The 23447-nt window shown below is 39.4% G+C and overlaps 1 protein-coding gene across 14 annotated transcripts in view; it reads right to left on the bottom strand.

Moving 5' to 3' along the window:
- LOC105230824 (phosphatase and actin regulator 2) overlaps positions 1-23447 on the bottom strand; it is a 219381-nt gene that overhangs the window by 194971 nt on the left and 963 nt on the right. For 12 of the 14 annotated variants that reach the window (XM_049457289.1, XM_049457288.1, XM_049457287.1 and 9 more), the window contains exon 2: positions 13286-14596. The exons of 1 other annotated variant lie outside the window; for it this stretch is intronic. In XM_049457289.1, coding sequence (XP_049313246.1) covers positions 13286-14036 — 751 coding nt within the window. In that variant the 5' untranslated portion in view covers positions 14037-14596. Of the gene's footprint in view, positions 1-13285; positions 14597-22375; positions 22543-23447 lie in introns of those variants that run through there. One more of the 14 variants, XM_049457291.1, reaches the window with a different exon arrangement.

Below are 23447 nucleotides of genomic sequence, written 5' to 3'. Positions count from 1 at the left end.
GTAGTGTGAACAAACGAAGCTGATTTTGGCGTCGAAAGCGCAGATTCCGTGAGACACGGCGCCATAGCTGCTGCGCGCATGCGCATGTGTGGCGGCACGGCACTTCATTAATTGCATATTAAACTATCGGTAAAGCACTGAGACAACGGTGAAACGGCCTAATAGCGGTGATTTAAGACCGCAAGCATCGGAAACATGCAACAACAAAATGGATTTGAAATGTCGCTGCTTGCTGTGCGGCTGAGTGTGAAAGGCAGCCATGAAATAAGTTAGATACCTATTCAAAAATTAAATACCAATTAGTCAGCGTTAATTACTAGAAAAGAATGATTTTCAGCATTTTCGTGAGAAAACTAGAGGAAAGGAAGACGCGCGGAGAATAACAAATCGGTTAATTACACAAATAGATCAGTTGCAATGACACGCCAATAGAAAGCGGAGCGAGTCAGCAGACGCGCTTCCACTAATTCTATTTACTGTTATGGAAATGTGAACCTAAAGTAGATTAGTGTACACAAAGCCTATCAGCGTGTACCGCAGAATGTCTAGTTCAACTAGTGAAAACGTTATTTTAGTTGCTAGGTAGAGAGAGGGAGCAAATGAGTCTACGGTCAATGGCATCACCTGAAACTCCAAAAAATATAGAAAGTTGTATATAAATATGTCATCAACAAAACTGCACGTTAGGTCTCTTGGAAAAGATCAGTGAAAAGAGGATCGACACACATCACGTCTTCGTCGATTTCAAATCTGCTTTTGATAAGGCGCTGCCTTCATGTCGTTTTGTCTGAATTCGGTATCTCCGCAAAACTAATACGGCTATGTAAACTGACATTGAGCAATACCAAAAGCTCCGTCAGGATCGGGAGGGACCTCTCCAAGCCGACTGATATCATGCGAGGTTTCAGACAAGGCGACTGCCTATCTTGCGACTTCTTCAATCTACTGCTGGAGAAAATAATTCGAGCTGCAGATCTGAATAGAGAAGGCACAGTCTTCTATAAAAGAATACAATTGCTGGCGTACGCCGATGATATTGATATCATTGGCTTCAGAAACCATGTCGTTAGTTCTGCTTTCTCCAGACTGGATAAGGAAACGAAACATGTCCTATTTGATTATTACTAAACTTAAAATTGTTGCTGACGTCGTTTCAGCAAGCTCTAAACAATATTGGAGTTAAGAAGAAATATAATTTTGTAACCGGTTTGATACCCAAAAACAACTCTCTTTGATGAATGATTTTTCAGAGAACATCAAACTTCGAAGAATATCAAATTAAAAAATATGCAATAAGATTACTAATACATAATTGTACAAAAACGATGATAAATTACAATGTAAAGAAAGAAATAAAAATAAATATTCAAGTGAAAAGATAAAAAAAATGATTTTAAACACAAATATTTAATTTTAGAAGTCAAATGCCAAATCTGCCAACACACGACAACAACATCAATTACTCGTAAATAGCAGTGCGGTGGGATATCGTCGAAAACCGCAAAGAAAAAATCAAATCGTGAATCATCGGCACTTAGCACCGAAACGCGACAGAGGCACAGAGCTGCTGGGATTGCGGTCAGCAATTGAGTTACAGCTGGAAGAGCTGAGTAACGAAGGGGACAGAGGAGAAGAAAACAAATGATGTACACAGCTGAGGCTGGCGACTGACATCATTGACGGTTGGTTTGTATCATCTTCGTATAAAAATGAAAATTATAAATTAAAAGATATTTTACAAAAGTTAACGGAGAAAAAATGGCTGGCAGAGAAGTAAACTCCAATGACCTCAAAGCGCAGACAATGCCAAGCAAGTGGCGGCAAATGAAGTTCAACTTTTTGTGATTTTAAAATTTTCTTATTTTTGTTTTTCATTTTCCTTTGTTTTTCATTATTTTTTTTTTTTTTGTGTTTTGGAATTTTTTGTTGTTGTTTTTAATTATTTTTTTTTTAATTTTTTTGTTGCTTTTGATTTTTTTTTTTTAATTTATTTTTTTTAATTTTTTTTTTGTTATTTTTTGTATTTTTGTTTCATACATAGATACATATTGTATATTTTGCACAATTTTTCTCAATGGAAACTTCCGACTGGCGTCTGTCATAAATCGGTTTAATTTGTGAGCGGTGAAGCCACTTTTTTGGAGACTGCCATATTTTTAGCTCGGCTACACGCGCTGCGATCGCTCGCCTCGCGCTGGACCGTGAGTGATGAGCGCGAGTGTTCTTGAACTTGAAAACACACACAACTGCACATACACACATATGTATGTATGTATATATACATGCACGCATATGTACAAATTCGTGTGCTTACTCAGAAAAATGTTGTGCGCAACAACAACAACTACAGAAAGCATGAACATAGTGAAAGTAAACCGACGATATCAAAGCTCATTCGTGAAAATGCTTGCTGAATATTAGTATTTCCAATTTTTTTCAAACTTTAAACAATTTTCCAAACAGATTTAGACTTTTACATCAGCGAACTGGAATTCCCGCTGAGCGTGCCAATAATTTTTGCATTTATTTGTTGGAGCACGCGGGCATGGCAGCGGTGGCAGGGTGCCGCAGCAGCAGCTAACACCTGCTGAGCAGCTGAAATAAAGATCATAGAAAAATATTCTACACAAGAACAAAAACAAAAACTTTTCACTGCGAAATGAATGAAAATTTAATAATTTTATTTCATCAAAAGTTATTTGGCATTTCGTGAAACAAAATGTTGGCTTTGTCTTTCTGCTTGCAGTCAAAGGAAATTTTGGTTGATTTTCCTTTGAAATTATTTAATACATATTTTTGTGTTTTCGTAATTTTATGACTGAAATGTCGCTACGAACGGCAAAATTTGATTTATGTGCGTGGTTTTGCACCAACACAAATGCACTTTGCACAGACACACACACATGCAGCATGAATAACCTTTGCTAGTTGGCTTTTGCGTTGGAATTTCGTTGGCAAATAGAGAGTAAAAAGAATGCGAAAGGCGAAAGGCAAAAAACGAGGCTAAAACTATTTCAAATATTTGCACACTGCTGTACTTACAGCCGCGATAAGATTAAATTGCGCTCCAAGTGAAATGCTGCTTTGTAGTGCGGCAAACTTTTGGCGCGCCGAGCAGCAAAAGGAAATCATGGCAGTTGCACAATCGCCGAAACAAAGGAATATGGAAGATACTCACATATGAGTGAGTCTGAGCAGCACGGCGCGGGATTACAAAGTTAAGCAGCAATCAGTGTAAAACCTGTATGTGTCACCCTGCTGGCACACACACACGCGCACACATGCCCGGACTGCTCATAAACTTCAATTGCTGTCAATTATTGGTGCGACGGGTCCATTAGAGCACGAGGTGACCGAAACAGTAGGCTCTACACGGCTGATGAGCACCTACTCACCTCTGTATGTATGTGCATATGTATGTGTGCGTGTGTGAAAATGGTTAGACAACATATGCTTAAAGGAAAAATTGGATAAGGTGGCAAACCGGTTTCGGTTGCATTGCGGAAAATTGTAATGAATACCTAATACAAACACAAATACATGTATACATACATACTATATACATACATATTTATCTACAACCATAATGTGTTTGGCAAAATAGTCACACCGACTAAACTGGTAAGCTTATAAAACAAGGCAAAACATGGTCATTTGCTCCAAAGACATTTCGACTCCAGCAACAACAAACAAAGCCAAAACATTAGTCACACTTCGTCATGATTTTGTGCGAGTATAATCGGCTGAGCAGACGCGACTAGCAGATACATGACTTGTCTAGGTGCCGTTTGATGCGAGACGACGACGACAGTTATTCGTAACTTGTGTGACGATCATCGATGACTCAATGTTTTACGAATTTTTTGCGACGTTGTCATTACGAAGGTGATTTTGTGGAATTTATATAGAAATCAGAGGTATTTGTGGTATTATTTTTTTTAATTTTGACTTTAGTGAATGTGAGTATGTATGTAGGTGTGTACGCGAATAGTTGTAATTCCGTTTTCATTGAACACAAGTGAGGTTGGGATTAATATGTAAGGCAAACATATTCGATTCAAACACTTATCACATTTAAGCTCAACAAAATATAGACTCATTTAATCAATCACAGAACTCATTTTTTCCTGCGCAAATCTTTAGAAGAATATATTTTCTTTAACTCTTCTGTGAACAAACCAACAGGTGATCCAAGTAGAGGTACATTTACAGCCTGTTATTTTTGAGCTCGAGATCTTAAATTGAAACCGTACAAAATACAGCTGGTACAAGAACTGAAGGCGCTCGACCTTCCCAAACGACATTGCTTCGCTCTATGAGCTCTGAAAAAGTTCCAATAAGATCCGACCTTTCCCAGCCAAATTTTTTTTTTAGCAATGAGGCACATTTCTGGCTTAATGGGTATGTAAACAAGCAAAATTGCTGCATTCGGGACGAAGAGCAACTTGAAGAGATTTAAGAGCTACCATTTCATCCAGGAAAAAACCAACGGTTTGCTGTGGTGGAATCATCGATCCAGCTTTATTCATAAATGATGCCGGTGAGAACGTAACTGTCAATGACGACCGTTTTAGCGCCATGATAACCGACTATTTGATGCCTGAAATTGAAGCTCGTGATCTCGGCGACATTTGGTTTCAACAAGACGGCGCCACTTCCCACACATCGCATCAATCAATGGATTTATTGAGAGAACACTTCGGTGAGCAGATAGTTTCACGTTTTGGCCGGTCGATTGGCCACCAAGATCGTGTGAAGTCACACCGTTAGACTTTTTCCTGTGGGAATATGTAAAGTCTAAAGTCTATGCGGACAATGCCGTTTCGATTTAGGCTTGGAGCAAAAAAACACTCGTGTCATTCGCCAGTTATGGTACGAGTCGAAATGTTCGAAGGAGTCACTGAAAATTGGACTCAACGGATGGATCATCTGAGACGTAGCCGCGGCCAACATTTGAAAGAGATGATCTTAAAAAGTAAATGCCAATGAATGTTCTTTCGAATGATAATAAACATTTCCCAGTAAATTTGAAGCGTGTGTATTCTTTCTTTAAAAAAGTAGGAAACCTCGAAATGGATCACCCTTTACCATTGGGAAATTGTCTACTCTATCTGAGAAAGGGGAATCGCCGAAAAATGTATTGTCTTCTTCCATATCGGGATTCGATAACGAAAAAGAATCCACGATTGAATAAAATATGAGTCTCTTAAGACTAAGAAGTGGCGTCAAACAAGAAAAGCAGTCATAAATTTAAATTCCAAAAACTAACTTGATGATTTCTTTATTTTTAGTAACGTTCGTGCGTACACATTCATTCATGTACGAGTACGCCTACGCAAGAGTTGTTGGGGTGTTCCGTTTTATACACATACACGCACAGAGCTCTAATTCGCATATCAAAGTCCACGATTTGCGAATATTTTTTCTTTTTTTCAACTTATGCTAAAAGTGAAAACAAACACTCAAACCCCGGTGCAATTTGTAAATCATTCAAAGGTAACAGTGTTGTGTGAAATTTCAATGGAGCCACGAAAATATTGGAGGAAGTGAGCGCTGAGCGCGGCTGAGGGCACCGAAACCAGCGGAGCGTTCGCGACTAGTGAGCATTTGAATATTTCGCTGTGAATAGATAAATGGAAGGTGTCGGCGTCTCGGCAGCAACCAGCAGTTGTGTTAGACTAGAATAGCAACAACAATGCAGGCACACCTGTTGGCTGCGAGGTGCGGCAATCGGCGGATGTCAGTCGGTGGCGCATTTAGTGTAGCGCGCTTACACACTCCCAAACAATTACGCCGCGACAAAACACGGGCTGCACACACACATCGCTGTCAGCAACAGCATCAAAGCACTCGCGAGCACACCGACGTGCTCACATTCATATGGAAGTGCAGTGAGGCGTAATAGATGATTTTCAGAAAGTAAAACCGTACAGCTTACCGAACGAGGTTTTAACAGGGCATGTGTGGCAAAATGATTATATACAAAAGGTCACTTGAAAAATCCCCGGCCTGACACATAGACGCTACAATATTTAAATCCATTTGATTTTTAGTTTGCTTAGCCTTCAAAAGGCGCATGTATAAATTTGACAGCTCGGATCATTAGTTTGTGAATTATATCATTTTGAGTGAAACAAATTTTTTTATTGTGAAGAAAATGTATAAAACGGAATTTCGCATGTTGCTAAAATATAGCTTTTTGCATAGAAAAAATATAGTTGAAGCAAAAACTTGACTTAATGACGAGTTTCCGGACAATGCCCCAGGAAAATCACCCATCAAAGATTGGTATGCTAAGTTTAGACGAGCGAAGACGCCCAAAGGAGATTGTTAGCGACGAAAACGACGCAAAAAGTTCACGAAATAATACTGGGTGATCGTAAAGTAAAGTTGTTCCAGATAACTCTACTCTTAGCATATCAACTGAACGTCATGTAAGAGTACATCCTATCACTCACGAATATTTTCGGTGGGAGAGAGCTCTGCGCAAAATAGATGCCGCGTGAGCTCAGTTTTGTTCAAAAACAACGACGAGTTGATGATTCGGAGCTGTGTTTGGAGATGTTCCGGCGTAATTAACCCGAGTTTATGCGTCGCTTTGTGACAATGGATGCAAAAAGGATCCATCATTTCACTCCGAAGTCGAATGGTCAATCATCCGAGTACACTGGACTCATCCTGAACCCGCTTCAAAGCGTAGAGGGACGCAACAGTCGGCTGTCAAGTTTATGAAGTCTCTATTACTCCTTTTATTGACTACCTTGAAAAAAAAGGAACATCAACAGCGACTATAACAAGCATTAGTGGACCATTTGAAGGAGGAAATTGCCTAAAAATGGCCGCATTTCAAGATAAATAAGTGCGGTTTCACCCAGACAATGCACCGTTTCACAAGTCGGAATTGCTTCCACCTCCACCGTACTCTCCATATCTGACCCCCAGCGACTATTGCCTGTTCTTAGTTCTCAAAAGAATACTCGCTGGAAAGAATTTTTCGTCGAACGAAGACGTGATCACCGAAACTAAAGCCAGATTTGAAATAAAAGACAAATCTTACTACAGAAAAGGTATCGGAAAGTAAGAAGGCCGCTATAATCAATTTATCACCCTTGAAGGGAACTACATATGTACATACATATGTATGTGGAATAAAAAAAAAATTAATTTTTCCAAAAAAAAATGTGTTTTAATGTGGTAGGCCGGGGACTTTTCAGTTGACCTATTACATATACTTACATAAATACGTATTTATATGTGTGCGTAAGTATTTAGTCTAATTATGGTTTTTTGATGAAAAACAATTAACAAAAAGTATATTTTTATTTTTGGGCAATATTATGGATACGTGTATTGAAAAAATCGATTTTTGGGAATTTAAAAAATCCAAAATTGACAAAGTTTAAATTTACTCAATACTTTGTTCGTTTTAGCCTACCAAAATTCGATTGATTCTGATTGAACTGGGCGGTTACGTTTTAGGGCTGTAACCCAAAAGCTATTGGAGTTACTGTTTTAAAATATTAGTGTAATATTTTTAACGGTAAAACCTATCGGAATAAGAAAAAAAATAATAATGAAATTTTTTTTTCAGACTAGGCTTAAAAATGCCCAGAAAAAGTTGTTTTAACCAATTCATTTTGTGAATCGTTGCAAAACCAAGTCCCAAGGAATATTTCCCAACAAAAACTGAGTTGGATATAAAGCCAGTCAGTCAATAACAGCTCTTATTTTAGAGTTACTTTATTTTTTCTTAAGCGAAAGAAATCATGATTTCATGAAGATACGTAAATATATATTTGTGTATATTTGTAAATTTGTATATCGAAGGAGAATATAAATGAGAATTAAAAAGACAAAACGCTCTATTTGGGGAGTTTATGTATTATCTTACTGAAATGTACGATTTTGTCAGGGAGTCTATAGGAAACTATAAACAAACACAAATAACGAAATGAAATATTTCAGCAAAATTTTATTTGCCTTTGTTAGAGAAGCAAGAGGTGTCCTTTAGCCTGTGCCATATTTCGCCTGCTAAACATGCTTCAAATAAACATTAAACTCAACTTTGAAACAAAAGCCCAATCAAATAAGAGAGATGTCAACTTCTGCTGGATAATACAGAGTTTTAATGTATTCGAAAAGTATTTTGGCAGCAGCGTTGCCCAAAACAGGAAAGCCGAATATGAATATGTGTGCCTACACACACACACATGTGTACTCCTAACCCATTCAAAGTAGAATCCTAAACGAAAAAATGCTGCTAAGCCCTAAATTGAATTGATATGAGAGCACAAAAAATGTTACCAAACAGTTGAAAGTCATGTGATGACAACAACAACAATGTAACTCGACGTTACAAAGCGCGTCCTTAATTCTTAACTTTGGCTTTGGCTACTTGTACACGAGCAAGCACGAGCACATACGGCACGGCACGGCATTGACATGAGCCGACACTGTGGCACTCAAGTGTGGGGTAGCATACACAAGATGGAGGCACGAGGCAGGATGGAGCGGCACACATGTGAGGGAATATTGTTCATGTCCATACAAAGGCTGACAGTCAGCAGTGAGGACACTATTACCAGCCAGCCGAAGCACAAACAAATGATAAAAATAGACAGACAGACGGATAGGCGAACGGACGGACTTATAGTCAAATCGCTGCAGGGCATTTCATAGGCTACATACACACACATACACATATGTTAGTAGTTGTATGAATATATACACATATGTGTGCATATGTGAGTATGTGTATGTGTGGCTACACAAATATTAGTGGCGACGTTTGGCCGTTGGACGTGCTTTGTTTCAGAATGTGCACAGATGCCTGCATTGTTCGCCTGACAACAGTTGCACCACCAATAACAACCAACTCTATCATAAAGTTAGAAAAATTGTTGCACACACACACACACATTTATGCATACATATGAAAATTCATTTATAGAAATATAGAATTCGTTGTTTATATTACGCCTGTGCTTTGCCTTGAACAATGCAACACATTGCGAGTCCAAAGCCGACGACCGACGACCGACGACATAGTGAGTGCTACCATTTTCTATAGCGAACCGACCAACGAGCAACGTTTTTACATCAATCGTGTCGCATTGTATATTTATTTGTACGCAAGCCGATAAAGTTTTGTTAGTCCGCATGTGTAAGAAATGAGGAAATAATAGTGGTAAGGCACAAAGCAGTGACCGGTTCGGATCAAGCTCTTCTCCTATGTTAATGAAGGATCCATAATCATTGCTAAATAGAACGAAATATGACAGGGATGTGATATGTATATTAATATCTACTCAATTAAGTACGAATTACAGGATTTGCCCGGAAAGTAATAAAACTGATTTTCTTCCGCCGCGACTGTACTTCGCAGCGTGCTCGCACCGATTGGATTCGGTGGTCGTTCCTAGGTAACGAACGAGCGGCTGGTCAGTTGTCTCCGACCTGGAGAGTCAAGACAAACATTTTCGTGCGACGTGTGTCTGTAAGTGCTGCAAGCCGAACATACAGCGTTCGTTAGAGCAGAGGTACTCGATTAAATTTTGTGTGAAACTCAGTAAATCTGCGACAGAGACGTTTGATATGATCAAGCAGGCTTACCCAGCTGTTGCTTTAGCAAGAATTGGTGTGTTTCGGTGGCTCTAGGCCTTTTTGGAAGACCGGGAAAACGTCGCTGAGGACCTCGCCCAAAAAAGAGAATAATGAGCAAATCCGATGCTCATTGTCTTTTTTGACATCAAAAGCATCATCCACCATGAATTTGTTCCTACTGGACAAACCGTCAACACCAAAGTTTTGCGTGGAAGTCTTCAAGAGACTCAAACGAAGGGTTTATCGCGTCCGACAAGACGTCGCAGCCGATTGGAAGTCGAACCACGGCAACGCCCCGGCTCACATCGCCTTTCTTATGGACAGCTACCTAACCAGGGCCGGCATCACAACGCTTCCGCAACCGCCCTACAGCCCAGATGTGCCCCCGGATTTTTTTTGTTTTTTTTTGCATCGACGCAGAAGGAACCTATAACTTTATAAATTTATATCAGTTCTAATTAGTGCTATTTATCTATCATACATTAGGAGTCCATCTAGTGGTAGCATCAGCACTGATGTGCAGCCGATGCCTTATGTGATGACCGAACTACAAAGCCTGAGAATGATACTACAAAGTCTGCCGTCAAATCCACATATTTCTGAACATACGCACATACATATGTAGCATTCCAGGATTATGCTTCGGCAAGCGTGTTATTACGCATATGTGTGTGGAGTTCGTGGGTGAAATCATAAACCGCAACGCGTTGGATGCCAACACTTTTTATTGTGGCGATTACATTGTAATGCGAATTTTATTGAATTTCTGCTCACAGGAAAATGACAGCAATGTGACAAACCATTTGCCGTCGTCTCTTTCCGGAGACAATAGAAGCTTGGGACGTTAAACTGCGGGAACAGCGAACGCGCCGAAGTGCAAAGAAAACGGAAGACAAAAGGAGCCACGGGCGTATGTATGCGCACCCGCTTATCGCGAGCGAAGTGCGGGTGGACGAGCTGCTGCTTCCGCTGTGTCGCGCTGGCAGACGAGCAAGATTTTTCAATTGTCGAAAGTGTCAGAAATTCCATGCTCAAATTTCCCCGGCGCAGAGCAGCGCTTTTGCGTAATTTAATTTCGCCAACGCCATCTCAGCGACTTATGCTATGGAAGAAATATGCTGCTATTTTTGGCGTTACATTTTGTTCAAGCCATTTACATGGACTTTATTTCAAATTTCTCTAAGTTTTATGTAATTTTAAGAAATTGTGTGGATTTTCTTTGCTCCGCTTCTTTACATTGCGTCAGTCTAAATTAATTTGGAAAACCAGTCACGTCGCTACAATGAATTCGGAATTGAATAAACCGTGGTGCTTCGGGCCACGAAGAGGAGTGCAAGGAATAAAATGTCTTGCACAAAGTTCCCTTTTACTTTGCTGCATACTTTTTCGTCCGTTCTTCTACTTTCTTTTATTTTCGAGAGCATTCTTTTTCTCTAATTTTTGTTTTCGTGTTCAATTAGTTGATTTTGTTTTGTTGTTGTTACGCAACCGGGTGCAATTAAAGCGTAATCAAGCGTCCGAACGCAATCAATGGACGCATACCGAAGTCTGGCTATACACATGTATGTATATTTGTATGTGTATACGACTGTAATCACTGGTCGTATTAAGATCGTAGATTACGGTTAGCTGTGCTAAACTGCTGTAATCTGGCACAAAACTACTCGATCGTAAGTTCATACACGAACGAAGCTACAAACACACTTAAAAATTCACAAGTATTACATAATTGGTCGTAAGTCACGTCTTCAAGTTTCGTGTGCAGGCTATAAAAAGTACAATTAAGAAATCGAGTAGAAACATTTCGCGACGTTTGGAATTGAAATCCAATCAATTTACCAGGTTTTAGTAAATTAAAAATTGTGTATGCCTATTGATTAATTAATTGATTATTACACGAGGAATGCACCGCGACCTTAGGTATGTTGTGCCCTCCAGTATATTGATAAGGTCGAATATACTGCTGGATGCTAGAGAAGCGATATTTGGAAACATGGATCCAAGGGCCTTAAGTCTGCGTCTACAGACTGCTATGCAGTCGATTAGCAGGTGTTCTGGTGTTCCAGGCTTCCTGTCGCAGAACCGGCAATTTACGCAAAAAGCTAGGCCTATGTTTTGTAAATGCTTCTTCAGCTTGCAGTGGCCAGTGTAAAATGCGATCAGTTTTGAGTTTATCCTAGGGAGGTTGATTGCATATTTAAACCTGCTGAGATTGTACCCCCCCCCCCCTTTAGCAACGTGGCATGTAGTGGTTACCAATGCCTAATCCTTCTTTTTTGTGGAGCAACTCCTTTATCGTATGCAGATCCACTCGTGTGAAGGGGTCAGGTCAGAAGTGGAAGCTGCGGAGCGGGCGAGCTCATCAGCCAGTTCGCTACCGGCTATACCTTTTTGACCGAGCCCCCAGATGAAATGCACATGATTACATTCCGATAGGCTATTCAGCCGTTCTCTGCACTCCTGCACCAGTAGCGATTTGATCTCGTAGGAGGAGACTGCTTTTAGTGCCGCTTGACTATCGCTAAGTTTGGTCATACGCTCACTGCGATAGTTGAGTTGGTCCTGCGACCCCTGCGCCGATTACCTCCGACGTTTTCAAGCCGTAAGTGAACCATTTGAAGCTCGAGAATGGAATCGTTTCAAGGGTAACCTTGAACTCCTTCGCGAAGTTAACGCTTTCGTTAATGCTGTCCCTTGGGAGAAGGGCCAATGGTATAGTACCACATAACTCTTTCATCCGATGGGACGAGATTACCTTACCTTTGCTACACGTTTCTGCCGTGATTTGAAGAAGTGTATACTTGTATACCTGACCGATCACTAGATGAAGCTGTGTGAGCTCAAGCATGACTTCAAGTGTTGCTGCCGGACAATAGCGCATTGCAGCTGACATGCAGATACATGTTAGTCAATAGTTGGAGCCCTACCGAAGTCTGTGAAGCTTTTGAGGCCCAGGCCACCGCCCCATATATGATTATCGGTCGCTCGATCATGGTGTACAATCACCTAACAATGTGTGGTTTGCAGCCCCAGGATTTTCCAGCCAGCCGGCTTTCGTCGCCTTGCCCAAGGTCAGGTCAATATCCTGCTTCCACCGCAAAGTGGAATCCAGCGTGTGACCAAGATATTTAACCATGTCGGTCATCTCTATCTCTCTGTCCCAAACGTAAGATTCCTGAGGCCGGGATTTAGTGGTATATTTTGATATGTAACTACATCTGCCTAGAGATCTGAGTATGCTAGTTCGGAATGAATATGCTGGTAGATTTTTCGACAATTCCGTTACTTTTATTCAAGATATTGATTAGACAAGTTGGTAGAGTGGCTAGCTAACGACGACTTTAGAAGACCCATTGTGAAGACATTGATTAAGAAAATAAATAAAGATATCCAAAGGCAGTTTACAACATAGAAACAAAGATCACAAGATAGCCCTTGAAACTGACACAATTAATTCTTTGAATACCTCACTTCTTTGCTCGCTTTTCTTCAGATATTTTTCTCGAATTAATTAAGATTTAATAAAATGCAAATAATTGGCTAATGAGTTGGCAAATTGTCGAGTAATTGTAATTAATGACTTGAGCTGACCCCATTTCGCACATACATTTTTACATAAGTATGAGCTATTTAACTGATTTTCGGACATTATTTTTATAGGAATGGGTGTAATCGAACTCACCATTAGCATTGGCAGCCGCCTCCTTGCCAGCCGCAGCTGGATTACAATGCAAGATATCCGAAAGGGATAGTGACGAAGCGATCAATTGACGTTTCTCCTCAAAATTCAAATAGTCCATGGAGTTGCTGCGCTGCGGCGTAACGGTAATCGTTACAGACTTCTGCATTTTGGCAACCACACACAACTGCTGCTGCGGATCCAACTCATCGACATCCTCCTCAGCAACCACACCACCGCCACCATCCACCACCAACTGTGAGTTCGGCAAGTTGGCCAGATCCTGTGCCTGGTAGTGATTTAGAAACTGGAATGGTGAAGCATTCGTTTTGTGGCCCTCCAATATGGGCGCGCTCATGCTGCCGCCACCACCGCCACCGCCCGCGCCGTTGCCAGCCGCGATGGCTGCCGAGTACGAGGGCGGCGACGTCACATTTATGGCTGGCGAGTTGCCCGCGGCCGCCGACAGCTGATAGCCGTTCTCATTGTTAATGGCCGCGACCAGTGTGGCCAAGTTGTTGCGACTGTTGGTGGCGTTGGGCGGCTGGTGCTGGTGCTGATGCTGCTGTGAGACGCTTGGCGGCGATTGTGACAGCTGCTGTTGCTGCTGCTGGAATTTGTGTTGCTGTTGCAATTGCTGCAGCAGCTGCTGCTGCTGATGCTGATGGTGCGGCAGGTATTGCAGCTGCGGCGATTGCGGCGGCGGCGGATACGCCGACTGTGACGAGTTCAACTTATTGCTGCGCATCGACATAGCGGCAGTTGTGTTGTTGTCGTCTTACCACTGCCGTATAGATTCTTAGCACTTTTAATTTGTTATTATTTTTTATTTGCAGTTTCAAACTAATTATTGTTGTTCAGGTCATTAATGGGGCGTTTGAGCGGCGTAGCAATGCCCATAAGTACGCGACTTTCAATTTATATTGCACTTTGTGTTTCCTTATTGAATTATTCATGCGGTTTCTTTACTTTTCTTTTGCTTGCTCATCGAACGCGCTCGTGACACACGATGGCCGTATTCCTCCCACGCGCACTCACACAAGAACTCAGTGGAATTTTCTTCCTGTTCTGCAGGGTGTTATTTATTTACGAAACACTGGGGGGTGACGGAAGCATTTAGAGAAGCGCATCAATATTTATCGGCTCCTTCATCGCCTTGAGTGCTGTGACACTTTTTAATTGATAGTAAACACATGTAAACACTTTTATGGCCACTTTGCACGATATCTCGATTTATCACTCACTTTATTGATGGCTTCTTCACAGTTACACAGTTAGACACACACTGGTTTGCTCCTTATGTCATGACGCTAACTGAGAGGGGGCGAGAAAATTATGTTATTTTCGTTTTCACTCGTGAAATTCTCATAATTTGTGGTTGATTATGCTAACTTTAGGCTAACTTCACAATTTTAACTTGAATATGAATTCCTAATTATACTTTATATTAATACTAACCAAATATGGCATTGAGGTTAGGTGCACTGAGGAATTATGAAAACACAGGAAGAATATCTGAATCAATATAATTAAATTGAATGGCAACAACAGTAATCAAAACAATAACAATAAAATTTGCCCCTTCTGCTTTTCACTCACGGCAAGACTAAATTGCCGTTTTCTCGTAGGAGCTTCAATCGACCCATTTGACATTTGCTAATTCCCAAGTCTTTCAAGTGTCATCATACAAAACGCTTTCAATTTTAGAAAAATTAACTGAAATCTCTTGATGCGTCCTTCAATGCGCGCTCGCCAGGAATTTGCACAAAGACAACAAAACAACCCCTAAAGACTGAGGCTTATAGCATAGAAAACACTTTCTATGCATCCATAAATCCTCCTCTTAATCTACATTCTTAGCTGGCAAAGTATGTACGTATGTATGTATTCACTTTGTTGGCTGTGCTGTTTCGCGGTTGCATTTAAAAAATTCAATTTCGGGAATGAGTAATTTTCATGGAAAGAAATTAAAAATGTGACGTACGAGTGCCGCCCTTGAGGGCAAAAGCACTCTCGGCGGCTCTGGTGGCGATATGCCTAATCATCTTGAACAATGGAAATGTCGCTCCTGCTCTCAGGTTGAAGAAAACATAGAAAAATTAATTGTTTTTAAATCTTCAAATGCTCTGTGTTCTGTATTTTTTTATCCATATGAAATAAATAAACAACACGCAATTTAAAATTTACAAGTAGACACGAAGACCTCAAAATCTCTTATTTTGTATGCCGCAAAATTTCTCGCCACTGTAAAAGCACAAGAGTGTAGTTAAGGATGTAGTTTATTTTATGGAGCTGATTTTCTATGCACATGAGCATATTATTTCGTAGAGAATCCGCAAGCTAGCACGTTTAGAGAATTTAAGATGAATCGTCCAGGATTCAGATCACGTTGTAGCATTATTTGAGGGAACCACGTAAACTAGATATCAGATCATGTGGAAGTCAAAGGTTGCAAACGCACAAAATGGCTGCAGCCTCAATATACACACATACATAGATAAATGGGTAGGCAATTCCACCAGTTAACGCGCGTCTGCCATAAAGCTCTCGGTAATTTCAAGAACAATTTGAGAGCCTAATGAGCATTATTGGTTGATGCTTGCACGGTAAGCGTAGTTAGCTGTCCAGCTGCTAATGGCGTGGGATGTGGTAATTCTATGAATAAAAGTGCAAATCATGAAATGCGTTTGATGACGCGCCTACACACTGGGATCTTGGTAAAGACGCGGTTGAGCTGATAGGCAACTATGGCAACCGCTTTGATTCAGGCCTTGGAAGCAAAACATCACTGTGTCATTCGTCAGTTATCAGTCGAAATGCTCGAACGAGTCATGGAAAGTTGGACTCAACGGTTGGAGCATCTGAGACGTAGCCGCGGCCAACATTTGAAAGACATAATCTTCAAAATTAAAATGCTAAAGAATGTTTTTTTGATAGAAAATAAACAATCTCCATTAAATTTGAAGTTTCAATGCTTTTTCTTTAAAAAGGTAGAACACCTCGAAATGGAACACCCTTTATATTTCATTCAAATTCTAACCATAACCGAGATTCATTTCATCGGCAATTAAAAAACGTAGAAAAGTGCAGTAGTCGAGTAATTATCGGAACATATGTTGCAACGAATGGATTAAAAATCAAAGTACCGTAATTAAGTACAAAAAAGTAGAGTAGCAGAGTTGATACCCGTAAAAAGGGAGAACGAGGTTAATAGTTGGGAGAAGTCGGGCTTAAGGGCTACGGCTCACTTAAATCAGTCACGGCACAAATCAGTCAGACATATACATACATACAGATATACGCGTGCAGTAGTAGTGGCAGTAATTAAGTAAAAGCGCAAAAGTAACAACGAAACAAATAGAGCAAACGCAGTAAAAACATCAAAGAAAGTCAAGCAGAATACAAAAGAGCACAACGGCAGCTCTTTTTCAGTAATGCGACACTTTTGTTGCGAGCGCGCGGTCGGAAAGCCCTGAGGTACAGAGAATTATACATACATAACTCGAAACTTTTTTCAATTGATTTAGCATTATAAATTATGATCATTACAATGGCGTCGCTCTCCTCGAAGAAGATCGAAGTTTCTTTGATTATAAATTTTTTCGATCCAACATTTTTAAAAATCTTTCAAATCTGCCGATATTAACTTTTGAGTTCGGATTACGACGAAATATTCTTATTTTGGATGATCTTTAAAAACGCAAAAAAGAAAATGTCATATAATCCATTTTGAAACATTTCGGATATAATCCCAACCATAATAATTTTAAAAATAAGTTCCAAATTGCCCCGCAGCGCGCTTGAGCTTATGCAAAGCTTATGGTTTGGCGGAACACGTCAACAGACAGCCAGTCAAGCAGCGAAAACCAACTGCTGTCAACTACTGACACACTAAATTCATTAAACATTGCAAAAACAACAGCGCAGACAACAGCTGACTGGCAAGCAGACAGACACGGCACGTAATTGTATCGCGTACCTAAGTACAGAACAAAAATAAACTGTATCTGCAAGCAAAACAAAGTGCGAATGCGAAGAATGGGAAAATAAAATTGGAAAAAATTTCGCACGAGCAAAACAGTGGCACGAAATAAGCGCAAAAAGAAAATAAAACCACAAAACCGCAGAGCTAAAAGCAAGCAGCCAGCCAAGAGGTGCTCGATGCGCGAAAAGAGCAGCAAAAGCAACCAAGCAGCGAAGTGTAGTAGCCATGGAAGTAGAAGTGCGGCGGCGCTGACGATGGCGATGGCCCAGCGGTACTTGCAAGAAAATTTCAGTTCAACGAACTCATAGTTCCATAGTTTACCGACTTTTAAACACCCCAACTGTGAGTGTTCTACTTATTATTATTGTTATTATACTCTGCTGTTGTTGTTGTTTATGCTTTTACTTTGCTTTCGACGAGTTTCCATTAACCGCTTGAATACCTTTCGCTTGGCTGTGTCGTGTTTTACAGCAAAACGTCATTGAAAAATTGAAACGCAGATTTGCACTAATTTTGAGCACTTCTTATATGTTTTCTTTTTTAAGTTATGAGAACTGTTCCAGGTTTCGCTCGCATAACTGCAGTGGTGTAGTTCATGTGGAGCTGACACATCACTTTGCTCTTATAGCGACGCCACGACCTTCAAGCAACCAAAAATAGTTTTAAAAATTCACATTTTATTTAATTTGTGAGAAAATATTAAAAAAGAAGTAAAAAAAATCGCGCGTTGACATTTGATTAGTATCATATGTCATAAGCCGACGCGTGTTGTGTGTGGGAGCGTCTACACTTCGGCAGTGGGCAAGTTGGTGGGCGTAATGACCGCTAATGCGATTTGGCGAAACTCGCCTTGCAAATTCGCGCTTAACAACACATACACTTATAGGTAAATATACATAGTACATATGTATGTATATGCATAATCAGGTGTATATTCGATTTCAAAATCAACAATGGGGCCATAAGAAGAAATTATTGTACATAATATGCCATTTCTTTGTGCATTTCGATAATATGTGTTTAATTCTTGTGAAATCGTAAGGCATTAGTTATTAATAACGCGTTTATTAGAAGTCGAGCTGCGTTTAATATGAATTTCGATGTTTATTCGGCTATTTTTAGATTCCAGATTCGAGACATGACGTAACCACGAGTTTCATATAAAAATTGTGCCACATGAACCGTTTAAAAGTGATATTTAGTGGTTTTAGGCTTTTCTGAAGACTCGTGCACTCGCATTTGTGGTGACTGATTCAATATTCACGAAACACAAACTTTAACAAAAATTAATAAAAAAAAAATATTAGGAAAACAGAATTTGTTGTTAACAGTTCTCTGTTGATTCATATTCGTTGTTGGTGTTCTTGCAGCGGCAAAATTCTGCCGAGTTGGGTTCAAAAACCCAATGCTTATCGAAATCTCAGCGAGCGTTCTTCTTTCAAACCCCAATATTGAACCCTACAGAACTTTTCGCTTTGCAGTAAAACTTATAAGCCGATATTGCGTAAGTTTAAATGCTGGTGAATCATCCGAGCTCTCTATCAACTTTGGCTTCAGACTTCCTGACTATTGCAGTGTTTTCCAAACCGAGGACGCAGCCATTATGGTAGCAGTAGAATTACTGCTTCGGAGTGCAACCGCGCTGAGAGAAGTGAGCATTCACTCAGATAGGAGAGCGACGATACTAGTCTTGAACTACTTAACGGTGCATTCAGGACTGGTCATGGGGTGCGTTGTTTCAAAAGCCTTTGGCCCAAGATCGGTCGAAAGTGATCTAATGATCTGTTGTTGTTGCTGTTCTAGCGATTCCCGTTAGAATGGTAAGGATTAGCTAAGTTGTCGTCGACGTCATCTAACGAAAGGTCCAAGAAACGTGCCGTTTTGACGGGGTAGACGTAATTGACGAATGACCTCTTAATGTACTAGAAGGCGGTTCCGCTCGAAGCAGGTGACTGCAGGGATGATATCTGCGAAAGCCCGGTTTATCCGTTCAAGGGCTGTTATTTCGATGATCTAACCCAGTTTAAATCGATAATAGATCTAGTGACCTCTTTGTCCGCAGTAAGGCTAGCCTCTCTCTAGATGTCAGGCTTTTAACAGGCATTTGCCCTATTGGTGTTCAAGCAGTAGGGCTGGCAATCCTACCAGACGCCATCTGTAGTAACTGTATGGATGAGGTGGACACAACTCCTTCTTGACTGTGCTGCGCTTGAGAGAAAAAGACTTACTAAATACTTAGGAAGGCATACTTTCAGACATCCCACCGAGCTGGCGGAAATGAAAATTAGTTCCTGTGCAATTTTTATAAAAGTCGACGTACGATCTTTTATTAGCCATCTAACCTATCCTCCGATTTATATTTGAATTTAGGTGTTGTTATTTAAATCGTCTAAATTCATAAAAGAAAATAAACAAAAAAGACATCAAACAAGCTAATAAAAAGTATCTTTTCCATATGTAAGTTAATGCGAATCGTTTGAAACACAACAATCACCGCTCAAATGAGCTGTCTGTGAAGAATTCGCAGCATTGCAACGCACACCAGAACATGTCTATGAGGCCAGGGTACAAAGTACAAAGTGCAAACGCAAAATCACAATAAACTTAAATAAGTCAGAGGAATTCTCAAAATTGATATTTCAACATTCGTTTGTGTGGCATGCCACATGTGGTAAATATGCGAGCTGGTGCAACAAAAACACATAGCGAAGGCAACAAAGGCAACGACAACGACCTAACGTATCAATGCGAAAATACTGGAATGACGAACGCATAAAATATGCAACGACGAAGGCAAAGGCAGAAGGACGCGCACGGCATAGCAATGTCCATAGAAAAGGCGAATGAACAGCCGCGCCACGAAGTGCGACAGCAGACGATGTGCAGATGGAGCTGGCGCTGATGGGAGACGTGAACAACGCGATGACATGCCCAAACACAACACGAGCGGCAAACACACGCATTATGGGCATTGGTTGGAGGGCCAATTTTTGATAAAAGAAAAAAATTGCGAATTTCGCTTTGGGCTCAAGCTGCTATAGACACACATCGAGCTTATGTTATGGAGTGGGAGTGGCATTGAAGCAATGCTCCAAAGTACAATGACACAGACACAACAAAACAATAACAACAACACTAATAAAAAATTAAGTACAATTGCAACGCATTCCCACTGCGAATACACACACACATTGGTATTTTATGCATGTGTGTATGTGTGCAATAAGTAAAGCAAGTAAATTGTAGCTGCGTATGGCAAAAGCCAGCATGTGGACCCACGCTTCTGCGTACATCTGTGCGACGAGCAGCGGTTCGATATTCCACGCCAAGTTTGCATCCCCCAGCATCAGCAGCGCAAAGCTGTGAAGAAATGCTGATATTCATGTACAATAGTTGGGGATATTTTAATAATAAATTTTTCAATTGCACGTCGCCCGTGCCAAGGGTTGCCGTTGGACTGGATTGGAGTTTACTTTAAAGGCGACGGCCGAAATGAAACGGGTGTAAGTGCGTGATATAGAGATATTTATGTATGGATATGTGTGGCTTTATTGTCTAGACTTGAGAAGCGAAATGTGGAATAGTAAATATAACATAAAGGGCAAAAAGTCAAAAGTAACAAAATATAAAATTAAATTGCTCAACGAATTTAAACACAGTTGCCAAATGAGAAAAGGCGTTATTTTAAGCTTTTTACTTTAGGGTATTTATTTAAGAAAAAATAATAACTTTGAAACTAATACTACTTCTATTTAATTATATTTTTTATATAATTGTAAAATTTTATATAATTGTAGAATAGCAGATCCCAAATTATGAGAATATTACGTATGTATGTATACTATTTTGAAAATCACATATGCATAAAAACATCGATATAAAAAAGCGCCCGAAAATTATAATTTAATTCTAAGTGATTTTGTCTAAAAAATTTTATATGTAACCAAATTTCGTGTGCGAAATCGTTGCGAATGTAGAAAAAGTCTTACGCTGATTCAGTTTTATCAAAAACAAGAGCCTACGAGCGGAACAAAGACGGCCGAGTGATCTTTGAAGACATGCTTCTGACGATGAAGAAAAAAGGTAAAAAAAAAGGCAGGATATGGCGTTTAAAAATCGACATCTCTGAAAAGCGTTCCTTCTCGGTTCGTCCCGATAAAGCTGAATTTTTCCCAAAACTGAAATAGCCGCTCCTTGGATCTCGTTTTTAGTCAATTGAAAAGATAAATCAAGACTCGCTTATGAAAAGAGTTCGTCCTCGAAACAAATCGTTGGTCTGGGTGGGGTTTGGAAGTTAGGCAATTTTTAATTTTTTCCTCGATTTTATATATATTTTATTTTATACCTTTTAGCACGATATTTGATATCGTTATTTTTTATCATTTGTCATATTAAATTTTTGCAAAATATGTATATTCATATCACAAAGAATTTCCAAAGAATTTCCTTTTTTATGGTCAGAGTAAATAGCACAAATGTAGGGCAATGATCAATATCTTTCTTTACGTTATTTTCTGGAACCACTATACCATATTAAAAAACAAAATTATGTGTACTTATTGTTATATACATACATACATATGTACATACTTAAATTTATACACATATCGCTATAAAGTTTGTTAATATGTGTTATCAGCGGTTGAGATAAGAAAAGCAGGTATAAAGATAGGTACATAAACAAGATAAGATTGGGCACGGAAAGAACTAATATTTTGCACTTTAGTTAACTGTTAACCATTCTTAATATTCAATTTTATATTTTTTAAAAAGGTAAAGAACTTTGTTGAAAAATTATAGTAGTGACATAATTTAACATCGAACGATAACCACCAAGTTGCTCAAACTCGTTGAGAAGAAAATATTCTAACAAATTAACAGCATTTTTTTTTTTAACAAAGGGCAAAGAATGTATCAAATAACCGACTACATGAATTTCACTTAATTTGGCGTAAAAAACTAGTGTATAAAAAACTTTATACAAAAATATCCGTATTTTTGTTAATAATCGGAAAATGCAGAGCATTTTGTTTCAAAAATGGTTTCATCTCACGAATTTCAATTTAATTTCTCATTTCATTATATCAGCAGACACCTGTCTCAATTACCAGACATGTAGATACACAAACAAACTGCTAAAATAAAATTGAGTATACAAAATGTTAGGTTCTTGAATTTCACGGTTTTTATACTCATATGGTATTAGGATTTAGAACTGTTCGCCGGCTTGTTGAATGCACTTTTTGGCCAGACGGAAAAGCAAAACTATTCAAAATGCAGACATAAGCGCCATTGAATGCACAACACGGCGGCGCGAAGCAATAAAAAAACGCAATGGCGTTGGGCACGGAAAGAACTAATATTTTGCACTTTAGTTAACTGTTAACCATTCTTAATATTCAATTTTATATTTTTTAAAAAGGACTTTATTGAAAAATTATAGTAGTGACATAATTTAGCATCGCACGATAACCACCAAGTTGCTCAAACTCGTTGAGAAGAAAATATTCTAACAAATTAACAGCATTTTTTTTTTTTAACTGAGGGCAAAGAATGTATCAAATAACCGACTACATAAATTCACTTAATTTGGTGTATGAAAAACTAGTGTATAAGAAACTTAATACAAAAATATCCGTATTTTTGTTAATAATCGGAAAATGCATTGTTTTTGTTTCAAAAATGGTTTCATCTCACGAATTTCAATTTAATTTCTCATTTCATTATATCAGCAGACACCTGTCTCAATTACCAGACATGTAGATACACAAACAAACTGCTAAAAGAAAATTGAGTATACAAAATGTCGAGTTCTTGAATTTCACGGTTTTTATACTCATATGATATTAGGATTTAGAACTGTTCGCCGGCTTGTTGAATGCACTTTTTGGCCAGACGGAAAAGCAAAACTATTCAAAATGCAGACATAAGCGCCATTGAATGCACAACACGGCGGCGCGAAGCAATAAAAAAACGCAATGGCGGCGAATGGGAATTACTACACAACACTGCAACAACTGAACAAACACACTTTACTTATGATTTCTGGTTACAACAATATTTGTTTCTCCACTTGCACTTCTGCTTATCGGAGTTTTGCTTTCCCACTGTTTACTGGGTGTATGTATTTATTATTTATTTTCTGCTTTTCCATTCACTTTTCGGTTTAGGGCCCGAAAG

The sequence above is a fragment of the Bactrocera dorsalis genome, chromosome 5 (assembly GCF_023373825.1).
Source record: "Bactrocera dorsalis isolate Fly_Bdor chromosome 5, ASM2337382v1, whole genome shotgun sequence".
Lineage (NCBI taxonomy): Eukaryota > Metazoa > Arthropoda > Insecta > Diptera > Tephritidae > Bactrocera > Bactrocera dorsalis.
The sequence above is the reverse complement of the archived record's forward strand: the minus strand, read 5'-3'. Positions and strand labels throughout refer to the sequence as shown.